This window comes from Engystomops pustulosus, chromosome 2 (genome assembly GCF_040894005.1).
Source record: "Engystomops pustulosus chromosome 2, aEngPut4.maternal, whole genome shotgun sequence".
Classification (NCBI taxonomy): Eukaryota; Metazoa; Chordata; class Amphibia; order Anura; family Leptodactylidae; genus Engystomops; species Engystomops pustulosus.
Genome location: NC_092412.1, coordinates 107,072,951 through 107,083,916, shown reverse-complemented (window position 1 = coordinate 107,083,916; position 10,966 = coordinate 107,072,951). Strand labels below are relative to the sequence as shown.

The following is a 10,966-nucleotide window of genomic DNA, read 5'->3' as shown; positions in this document are numbered from 1 at the left end:
ACGCAAAACTAAGCCAGGTTGGACCTGCAGGAGTGCCAGCATATAATAAATCTCCCCTATAAAGTGCAATTATAAAAATAAAGATTATTATTATTAATTGTGAAATAGCTGGAAGGTGCCATTCACTAGTTTTTACAGGTGAAAGAACAGAATGTATAGAGCACATAAGGGCAGAACTAGTGCTGATCAGGATAGCACTTCTTATTTGGGCTCTCAGGTTGGCACAGTTATGGGGGCACAATGCCTCCCTCTCCTGGTGGCACCCAGGCGCTGGATGTGTGAAAGACTTCGATATTAGGGCATGTAGTAAAGCACTAGCGGCAGCCGTCCCTCACCACAGCTGCGCGACTGTGCAGTCTGGTAGAGTGCGGCGGGCGGGGCTGTACAGTTGGGCTCGGGGCGGGGCTATGAGTGGGGACAGTGCCCGGGAGGGAGCGTTGTACGGGGCGGGACTGTGCGCCTGGCTCTACAAGTTATGGACGCTTCGCCTGATCTCTCCCGGCATCTGGTAAGTGTGAGCCCGCAGTGACGAGAGCCGGTCCCGGCACACAAGGAATAAGGATACTTTATACAGTGGCCGCTCATGGCTCGCCCAGCTGCTGTGCCCGTCCAGGGGGCAGCGTGACACACCCAGAGTACATGGGCATGGGGGGTAGTGTACACAGGGAAGGGGACGCCACTGTATGTGCTCTACGTGTGATCACAGATGTAGCAGTGCGGAGACTGTCATGGGTTATTACATGGGACTGTTATAGTGAACTATTATCAAATGTGTGAATCTCCCTTTGACATCCAGATAACTAAACTAGATCCACCTCTTCTCCATAACTATGTATTTGTATATATTACACGATATAGGTCACATATTTGGTTATTGTCATGAAACTATTCGCTTGCTGTCTCCAGTTTACAATTGTAAAAGACTTAATTTGTAACATCGATGGGATGTTGAAGATAAAATATTGACTACTTTTCATTATGAAGGGTTATTAATATTATATCAGTGTGGGTACAGCACCCAGATCCCTAATGATAAGCTCCACTTCCCAGGACTCAATATCCATTGGTGATGTGCCGAATGAGCTGTATTGCAATAGCAAGTACGGCCACTGTACAATGTATGGGACTGTACTTGGTGAGCTCTATAGAAGAGACTGTAGTGCTCATCTTTAAAGATCATATTGCAGCTGTTCATTATGTTAAATCTTCACCAATATGATATTGATATATTCTAACAATAGATGTTTAGTAACAAAGTGCTGGAAAATCCCTTTAAGGTCTTTGTTCCCTAGCACAATATACTTAATGATAAGCATATACACAGTCTCTCTGTGTAAGGTGACGGCATGTTGTATTCACTATTGTCCCTCTTTCATATTATGTACAGTGTATGTAGGTTCTTGTTCCATCATTATTTGCCTTAGTGCCACATTCAGTATGACCTAAGCTTGGAATAGTGCCTGAATTAGGTATTAGCTACCATTTTTAATGTAGAGCAGTCCAACTATGTGTCCGACATAGACCTGGATGACATAAAGGAGCAAAAATATCTTGTTTGCCATGTTTTCCAATGCTGGATAAGTAAATGACACTCTCCTGTATAGAAGCACTGAAACAGAACTAGACTATGAACTTGTGTGAGTGGTATTGTGGAAAGCAGCCACAGTATTTCGCTTTGTTATCAGTCCCTCAGTACATTTCTCTGATATAGAAAATGTCACAGGCAGCAGTGATACAAGTCACACCCAGCCCGCAGTCTCTGTACAGAAACAGTCTTCTCTGTGTTCCCTAGCCCAAGGCCTTTCCTCTTCATTCATTGTCTTGGATTAGGAGCTGCAGCCCAATTTGTACATAACTGAGCGCTTACATAGCTGAGAAGGCTGCACCCTTGTCACATCTCCAAATAAATTATGAGTTTTCCTGTTTCCACTACCAGTTTTTATTTATTACTTACTGAATGAATGGACATTACAGAAAGTCAGCTGCCAAGCCAAGTTGTGAAAGTAATGGGGGTGTGAGGCAGGCATATTGAGGGAATAGAAAAGAGCACCAGCCAAATCAGAAAGTGGTAGCAAACCTATGTCTGGTCATTTTGAGAATATTTTGAAGCCCCCCCAAATCCATCCACAAGTAAAAACACCAGTGTGTTGGGATTTTTTATTAACTTTATTTATATTGTTATTTTAGAGTAAAATTAAAGAGGACCTATCACCAGATTTTGACCCCCCCTGCTGATAAAGGGTTACAAGTCCTCCCTATATCACCTAAAATTAGCTGCCAGTGAGGCACTGTACCCTAATTACAGACATTTTTCTGAAATAAAATTAGTTTTTCTGACTCATCTCTGGCAGCCTAAGAGAGAAGAAGAGTCAGAGATACCAGTGAGCCAGCTACGTGTCTCTTCACATCAATGCCCTGCCTGCTTGTACTTGGGGACCGTCTGCTAATATTCAACTACAGACATATAAAGCTCTATGTACAGATGGGAAATATTGTGTCAATCTTTTTACACGGTGCTTTGTGTTCATGACATGTGACCAGTGATATTATCACAGGTCTCTCAGCCTTCTAAGAATAGCAAACTGTGCACCATGTATGTGATTAGATGAAGTCGCAGCAGCCTGCATGGAGGATGGAGAGGAGTAGAAGTCAATGGAGGCTGCTGTGCCTTGATGTGGTTAGATACATGCATGGGGTACAGTTTGCTATTATTAAGATGCTGAAGTACCTGAGATGATGTCACTCTGGTCACATGACATGAACTGTGACCAGTGAGGAAGCATAAGGCATGGGGAGGAGTAGATGGGAGGGGCCAGTCGAGCAGGACACGCCCCCACTGATGCCAGGTAATATAAGATAAAAGGTGATTTCTGTAGATGTAAGGGCAACCATTTAAGATAAAAGAAGGGAGTCAGTAAGTGAATTGCCCTCTATAGGAACCTGTCACTGGCTGTATATGTGCAAATGTGGTGACAGGTTCCCTTTAAGTTCTTATTTTAATGTAGATTAGTTTCTTGGTGCACTTGGGGTGGGGCTGTGTTTTTGTGCACACATGCTCTTTTAATGAGGGTGGCAATGATTAAGTAATGAGCTGATCCAGGATTCTAGAAAGCTTATAAGGGCCTTACACAATGCCATATTTATTTGTGAGAGGATTTAGGAGTAATGTAGAATGATGAGATCACTGTATTAATATATTGTATGTACGGTTCATACTCAGTTTTTTTAAATTATCCTTTTGTCCATTCTGTCAAAGGGGTTTACCCATGAAAGACAATTCTCAAATCTCAATCCCCTAGTGAAATTTACACAATAAAGATCATTTTTACTCCTTACTTTTACTCAGTTTTATTACTGTTTTAGCTCCTATCACTACCTAGGCTAGTGTGGACGGGGACTCTCTAAGCAGAAACTTCATGAATCCCCTGTACTGTGAGATGCTGTGTGCTAAAATTATCAGGGTCCATATTTATATACACTTTCATTTAGCTTCTGAACAATCTGCCACATAGAAAAAGAGATCAGGGATGAGAGATGAAGAGATCCATGAGATGCATGTAACACACAATGACATTCTCAGCTCCGCTATATCCCAGCCAAAACATACACTGTTAGCTCTGCTGTGCCTCCCTCCCCTGGATAAAGACCTTATTTGTCTGTAGCTTGTAGCTTTACTCTCCTCACACTGTTGCTTGCGTGTGTGTGCTTGTGTGAGCTCGTCTTGGAATGCAAGGGTGGGGGCTGGATGCAGAGAGCAGCTCAGAGAAATTCATGGCTGAGAAATGGGTAGGTTGTGTGAAGATTGCCTTAAAGGGGTTGGCCACTATTACAAAGAAATACCAATAGGGTCATCCATATAGTACTAAGGCTGAATTCAAATGGCCATTCAGGGGATGTATATACGTCACATATACGTCCCCCATAGGTCGACAATGGGCGTGCGGCACCGTACCGTTCCATAGCCGTGAAAAGATAGGACATGTCCTTATTTTAAAGAAATGTGGATACCCAATATGTAACAGGAGAAGAACCAGTGCTCCAAATCAGAACCTCTAGGAACCAGTAGTTTAAGTTCCAAAAACGTAAGGTTTTATTTCATAGAAGGTAATAAATGAGCTTAAAAGAATGGTAACAACGCGTTTCGGCTCAGTACATGAGCCTTCGTCAGGTATTATTATTAAATTATTATTATTAAAATAGAATTATTTTAAAGAGAAGGTTTAGGCTCAGGAACCACCACAAGTCTGTTAATCAGAACAGTGACAGGATCACAGTGATGTCCTATATTCTATAAGACACAGCATTATACAGAAATGAACTTTGAATGTTGTATACAAATCACCTGTAGGGAGTCATGATGTATATGTCTCCTCCTAGCCTGAATAACGTCCTATAGGTCAAGTATATAATCACAAGTTAGCTTCACCATCTGCTATCCCAATGTTGCTCTTTTCCATGCCCATGACCCTTACTTCTTTCTTCTTATTTGTATGCAGTATTTCTGCATAATGTTTTGTCTCCTGGAATATAGAAGGACATATTTTGATCCTGTCATAATCTCGGATAATAGGTTTATTGGCCTAAATCCTCATGACTTTCTCTTTTTAAATTCAGATTACATTTGCATTTTCAAAATTGCTTTATCAAACAAGATGAAAATGTAACCAAAAATAAGCACTGTGTAAATCTCAACATTATGGGTGAATTAAACAGGACTGAGAATAGTCCATTTATAGTGCCTATATAAAGTGGAAAAAATCCAATGTCTGAAGTGCATACTCTAATAGGATAAAGTAGTTTTTCTTACTTGTACTCCACAGGGGTCATCTATATTCATTCTGGAAATTTGTGCCTTTTTTTTTTTTGAGGTGGGGTTGGGCTTGTTTGATTATCTTAGAGGGTGTTAAATCTGGGATATGAGCCTGTTGTTTTTTTGTAGCTTTATTTTTTAAAAGGTCACACAAAAGTTGCACATTTCTGAACAACCTCTTCTAACATTTCTGCAAATGTTTCCATTTTTGTGAAATTCCTAGTTGAATCTGTATGCTAATGAGACAGTCAATGCACGTGGATCACTGCTAATCCCTCCCAAATCCCTTCCCTCTTTTTCAATTGTCGTCCCATGCTTCTTACAAGTCAGACATTCCTGTTACCTGCTGGAGAAGTAGTGGTCCAGGCAGGTATAGCGGTGATCAGGTTGTTAAGAACATGTTCTGCTTCATTAGCATATGGATTAAAATGAGAATTTCTGAGAAACAGCCTTATGGACAGAAATAATGGAGGTATTTTTGAAATCATAGTGCATTTATCTACAATATGCTGCCGATGGAAAATGATGCTTTGGGAGATGGTAGAATCTCTTTAGGTTTATTGGCCTAAATCCTCATGACTTTCTCTTTTTAAATTCAAATTACATTTGCATTTTCAAAATTGCTTTATCAAACAAGATGAAAATGTAACCAAAAATAAGCACTGTGTAAATCTCAACATTATGGGTGAATTAAACAGGACTGAGAATAGTCCATTTATAGTGCCTATATAAAGTGGAAAAAATCCAATGTCTGAAGTGCATACTCTAATAGGATAAAGTAGTTTTTCTTACTTGTACTCCACAGGGGTCATCTATATTCATTCTGGAAATTTGTGCCTTTTTTTTTTTTGAGGTGGGGTTGGGCTTGTTTGATTATCTTAGAGGGTGTTAAATCTGGGATATGAGCCTGTTGTTTTTTTGTAGCTTTATTTTTTAAAAGGTCACACAAAAGTTGCACATTTCTGAACAACCTCTTCTAACATTTCTGCAAATGTTTCCATTTTTGTGAAATTCCTAGTTGAATCTGTATGCTAATGAGACAGTCAATGCACGTGGATCACTGCTAATCCCTCCCAAATCCCTTCCCTCTTTTTCAATTGTCATCCCATGCTTCTTACAAGTCAGACATTCCTGTTACCTGCTGGAGAAGTAGTGGTCCAGGCAGGTATAGCGGTGATCAGGTTGTTAAGAACATGTTCTGCTTCATTAGCATATGGATTAAAATGAGAATTTCTGAGAAACAGCCTTATGGACAGAAATAATGGAGGTATTTTTGAAATCATAGTGCATTTATCTACAATATGCTGCCGATAGAAAATGATGCTTTGGGAGATGGTAGAATCTCTTTAGGTTTATTGGCCTAAATCCTCATGACTTTCTCTTTTTAAATTCAAATTACATTTGCATTTTCAAAATTGCTTTATCAAACAAGATGAAAATGTAACCAAAAATAAGCACTGTGTAAATCTCAACATTATGGGTGAATTAAACAGGACTGAGAATAGTCCATTTATAGTGCCTATATAAAGTGGAAAAAATCCAATGTCTGAAGTGCATACTCTAATAGGATAAAGTAGTTTTTCTTACTTGTACTCCACAGGGGTCATCTATATTCATTCTGGAAATTTGTGCCTTTTTTTTTTTGAGGTGGGGTTGGGCTTGTTTGATTATCTTAGAGGGTGTTAAATCTGGGATATGAGCCTGTTGTTTTTTTGTAGCTTTATTTTTTAAAAGGTCACACAAAAGTTGCACATTTCTGAACAACCTCTTCTAACATTTCTGCAAATGTTTCCATTTTTGTGAAATTCCTAGTTGAATCTGTATGCTAATGAGACAGTCAATGCACGTGGATCACTGCTAATCCCTCCCAAATCCCTTCCCTCTTTTTCAATTGTCGTCCCATGCTTCTTACAAGTCAGACATTCCTGTTACCTGCTGGAGAAGTAGTGGTCCAGGCAGGTATAGCGGTGATCAGGTTGTTAAGAACATGTTCTGCTTCATTAGCATATGGATTAAAATGAGAATTTCTGAGAAACAGCCTTATGGACAGAAATAATGGAGGTATTTTTGAAATCATAGTGCATTTATCTACAATATGCTGCCGATGGAAAATGATGCTTTGGGAGATGGTAGAATCTCTTTAGGTTTATTGGCCTAAATCCTCATGACTTTCTCTTTTTAAATTCAAATTACATTTGCATTTTCAAAATTGCTTTATCAAACAAGATGAAAATGTAACCAAAAATAAGCACTGTGTAAATCTCAACATTATGGGTGAATTAAACAGGACTGAGAATAGTCCATTTATAGTGCCTATATAAAGTGGAAAAAATCCAATGTCTGAAGTGCATACTCTAATAGGATAAAGTAGTTTTTCTTACTTGTACTCCACAGGGGTCATCTATATTCATTCTGGAAATTTGGGCCTTTTTTTTTTTTGAGGTGGGGTTGGGCTTGTTTGATTATCTTAGAGGGTGTTAAATCTGGGATATGAGCCTGTTGTTTTTTTGTAGCTTTATTTTTTAAAAGGTCACACAAAAGTTGCACATTTCTGAACAACCTCTTCTAACCCTTTACCTACAGTGGAGGTTTTTTTTTTTTTTTTGCATGTGTGACCTTTTCAAATATCAACAGCTGGTCACAGCAAACTTGGCTGGGCGAGTGCAAAAGTCACAAATCCACCAATGTGCCCAAAAACCCCCAAATAGAAGCGCAAAAAAAGAGAAATGGATGTGATATATCCTTCCCAATGTTTCAAAATGCAAGAGAGGGAAAATAAAAAACAAGGGAGAGGGATATCATGGACATGCAGTGAACATGGACATGTACAGACCTGGACATAGCTACAATGTTTACACACAGTGGCTTTGGGTCAGTATGTGTTGAAGGGAGAGAGGAAGTGAGTCATCTTTTTGAATATGCTATTCTGGAAAGCCCCTTTAACATTCTGTACAGCAGTGGTGCAGGGATATGGAGTACATAGCTGGTCGTAGAGTCAGTAGATAAAACTATAATAAAAGAGATGATGCAATTTAAATAAAGTTTAATAAAGATGAATCGTGTAGTAAAAAAAAATCTATACATGCAGGAGAACGGGAACTCATAGCCCTTCCTCAGGTACACATGTGATGGTGCTGTTTACACAGGAAGCCAATTAACCAATCCATACATTTCCTGGAGTGTGGGGGAAAACAGCTGGAATTTGTAAGAACAGCAGTAGAGAAGTAGGGGGATGCATAGACTCCATCCATTTGTTATACACGTCTGTACCATAAGGTGCCTGACCATATATTTGTTTATGCCAAGTGGTTGGCAAACATCTTTTCTTTTTGGAGAACTGCAGCGGCAGATTACAGGTTGCCGTATATATTGCATTACCTATATTTCCAGGATGGAAAAGAAATGCATTTTTGAAAACTTTTAGTGAAACAATACAAAGCTGTCAGATTGTCAACACATCTTTTCTGAATATACCAATCTAGTTCTATTCAATCTACATAATGAAAATCAAGTGAAACTGAAAGACAGGACCCCCTGTGTGAAAAAGGGCACCAGGACAAATCTTTGCTGCAAAGATTTGGAGCAACTGGCATGAATTGATTAATTCCTGCATGTATATAGCTAGTGCACATGGGGTATTATCTATGTATTCTTTGGATTTTTACCTATACTGTACCATGGCTTCACCAGTGTTCAGCTATCAACATCAGTCCAACAGATTTTTAACATAATGGCAGCTCACAATCTCAACCACCACTTAAACAGCATGGTTGTGTAATAAGGAGAAATACCAGCATATGACCCTTATAGTGACTGGTAGTGATCATATGTCTATCATATATCTGGGGGCATAATTATACTATGAAAAATTTTATGTGCTTTTAAAGAGGATCTGTCACCTCTAAAAACTGCACTAGGAGCTGATCACTAAAGTAAGTGCTTACTCTGTAAGCTCCTAGTGCTACAACAGATGCAGCAATGTTACACTACTAGCGTTATCGGGAACCTCCGATAACGTTAACAAACACTGCTGCGCTGTACAATAGAAAACGCCGGACCGCGCTGTTAGCGGTTGGGCGTATTCATGAGGGGGCGGGATTAGGAGCAGTGACGCTCGTGAAGCTCGGCAGTCACTGCCGGCCTATGGGGTAGGAGGGCAGTCTGGGGGAGAGGCAGCGCCTCAGAACACCCCCTCATGAATACGCCTCCTTATGAATACGCGCTTACAAAGCGGTCCGGCGTTTTCTAGTGTACAGCGCTGCAGTGTTTGTTAGTGTTATCGGAGGTTTCCGATAATACTAGCAGTGTAACACTGTGGCGTCTGTTGTAGCGCTAGGAGCTGCATACTTGCAGTTTTTAGAGGTGACAGGTCCTCTTTTAAGAAAATCTAACAGGAGTATGTATGTAGCAGCCCCTACATCTGCTGGAAGTAGGTTCTAGAGAAATTTACTCTAATTTTCAACATACTTTTAGTATTTCTGCAAATGTTTCCATTTTTGTGAAATTCCTAGTTGAATCTGTATGCTAATGAGACAGTCAATGCACGTGGATCACTGCTAATCCCTCCCAAATCCCTTCCCTCTTTTTCAATTGTCGTCCCATGCTTCTTACAAGTCAGACATTCCTGTTACCTGCTGGAGAAGTAGTGGTCCAGGCAGGTATAGCGGTGATCAGGTTGTTAAGAACATGTTCTGCTTCATTAGCATATGGATTAAAATGAGAATTTCTGAGAAACAGCCTTATGGACAGAAATAATGGAGGTATTTTTGAAATCATAGTGCATTTATCTACAATATGCTGCCGATAGAATATAATGCTTTGGGAGACGGTAGAATCTCTTTAAGAGAATATTGGAAGAAGAAATCTGAGGTTCACATTTCTGCCCAAATGTAGAATGGATTGCCATGGGGCAATAAACGTGTACTCAGCTCCTTTGTCGCTGCCGATGTCCTGGCACAGGGGCACAAATCAGACAGCCAAGGGCACGGGACATCAGCAGCAACGGAGGAGGCAAGTACAAGTTTGTTTTTTTTTAAAATAAAGCCCTCTGCAGTGCGTCAGTAATCTCGGATAACCCCTTTAAAAATGGCCGTGCAGACAATACGTTTTTTTAGTTACATATGAATGGGGTTCCAAAAACATTATTCATCTGCATGGAAGGTTGGATGACTGTAGATTTGGTGCATATTTATTTATGGAATCCGCATTTTATTTTACATTTTTAGAAATTTTGTAAAGCCTCGTTATTTATGGATGCCTGAAAAAATGCCTGTAAAAATGGAACATATAGCTCATATGCTGAGGACTGGCACAAATGTTATCTACAATCCTGAAAAATATATCCCATACTAAGAATTATATTACAAAGAATGTATATATAGTTGGGGGCACTTAATAGAATCTGTCTCAGATTCAGTCTCTTATTAAGCAATCATATAATATTTTTAATCTCACTAAATGTAAAATATCGCAAAAATAAAAAATAAAAGCATAATTAAAATATGATTCCCCCTATGTAGGTCACATACAAAATACATGTAAAATATCCCAAAAACGTTATATGTCAATGTCCTCTTTTTGATAATGGGATCTTTTCATCAAAAATTCATGCGTATGAAAAAAAAAAAAATATATATAAAATATATAAGAAATATTGTGAAAATAGCATAAAAATTAATATACGGTAATATATGTAGAAGATTAATGGATATCCAGGTGGCTTCTCCTTACAGGATACAGGGCCCTATACCTGCAGCATAATTTTTTGTAAAAATAGTTCGTTGAACAGTTGGGATTTTATAGAACCCAATTCTTTAGAACCCAATTTTTAAACAATATTGGTATAACACCGGGTGCCCATAAGAGGAATCATACTTTTATTTTGCATTCATTTTTTATTTTTACATCTAGTGAGATTAGAAATATATTATATGATTGTTTAATAAGTCTGAGACCGATTCTATTCAGCGCCCACAATTATATATACCGTACATTCTTTGTGATAACAATTTCCCTTTTGGTGTAAAGGTTTTGCTGTGGTAGCACATAGGACCGGACAGATAGGAATTGATAAGTGCCACTAAAACATTCTTTCTCATAAAGAATTATATTACATCTGACCAATTACAGGCTACAATATTCACTAAGTTTGAAGAT

The 10,966-nt window shown here is 39.0% G+C and overlaps 1 protein-coding gene across 1 annotated transcript in view; it reads left to right on the top strand.

Annotated features, from left to right (window-relative positions):
- The first annotated feature begins 399 nt into the window (after positions 1 to 399).
- LOC140118252 (septin-10-like) overlaps positions 400 to 10,966 on the top strand; it is a 45,713-nt gene continuing 35,146 nt past the window's right edge. The window contains exon 1 of the mRNA XM_072135898.1: positions 400 to 508. Within this exon, the coding sequence (XP_071991999.1) occupies positions 476 to 508 (33 nt within the window). The 5' untranslated portion in view covers positions 400 to 475. The remainder of the gene's footprint in view (positions 509 to 10,966) is intronic.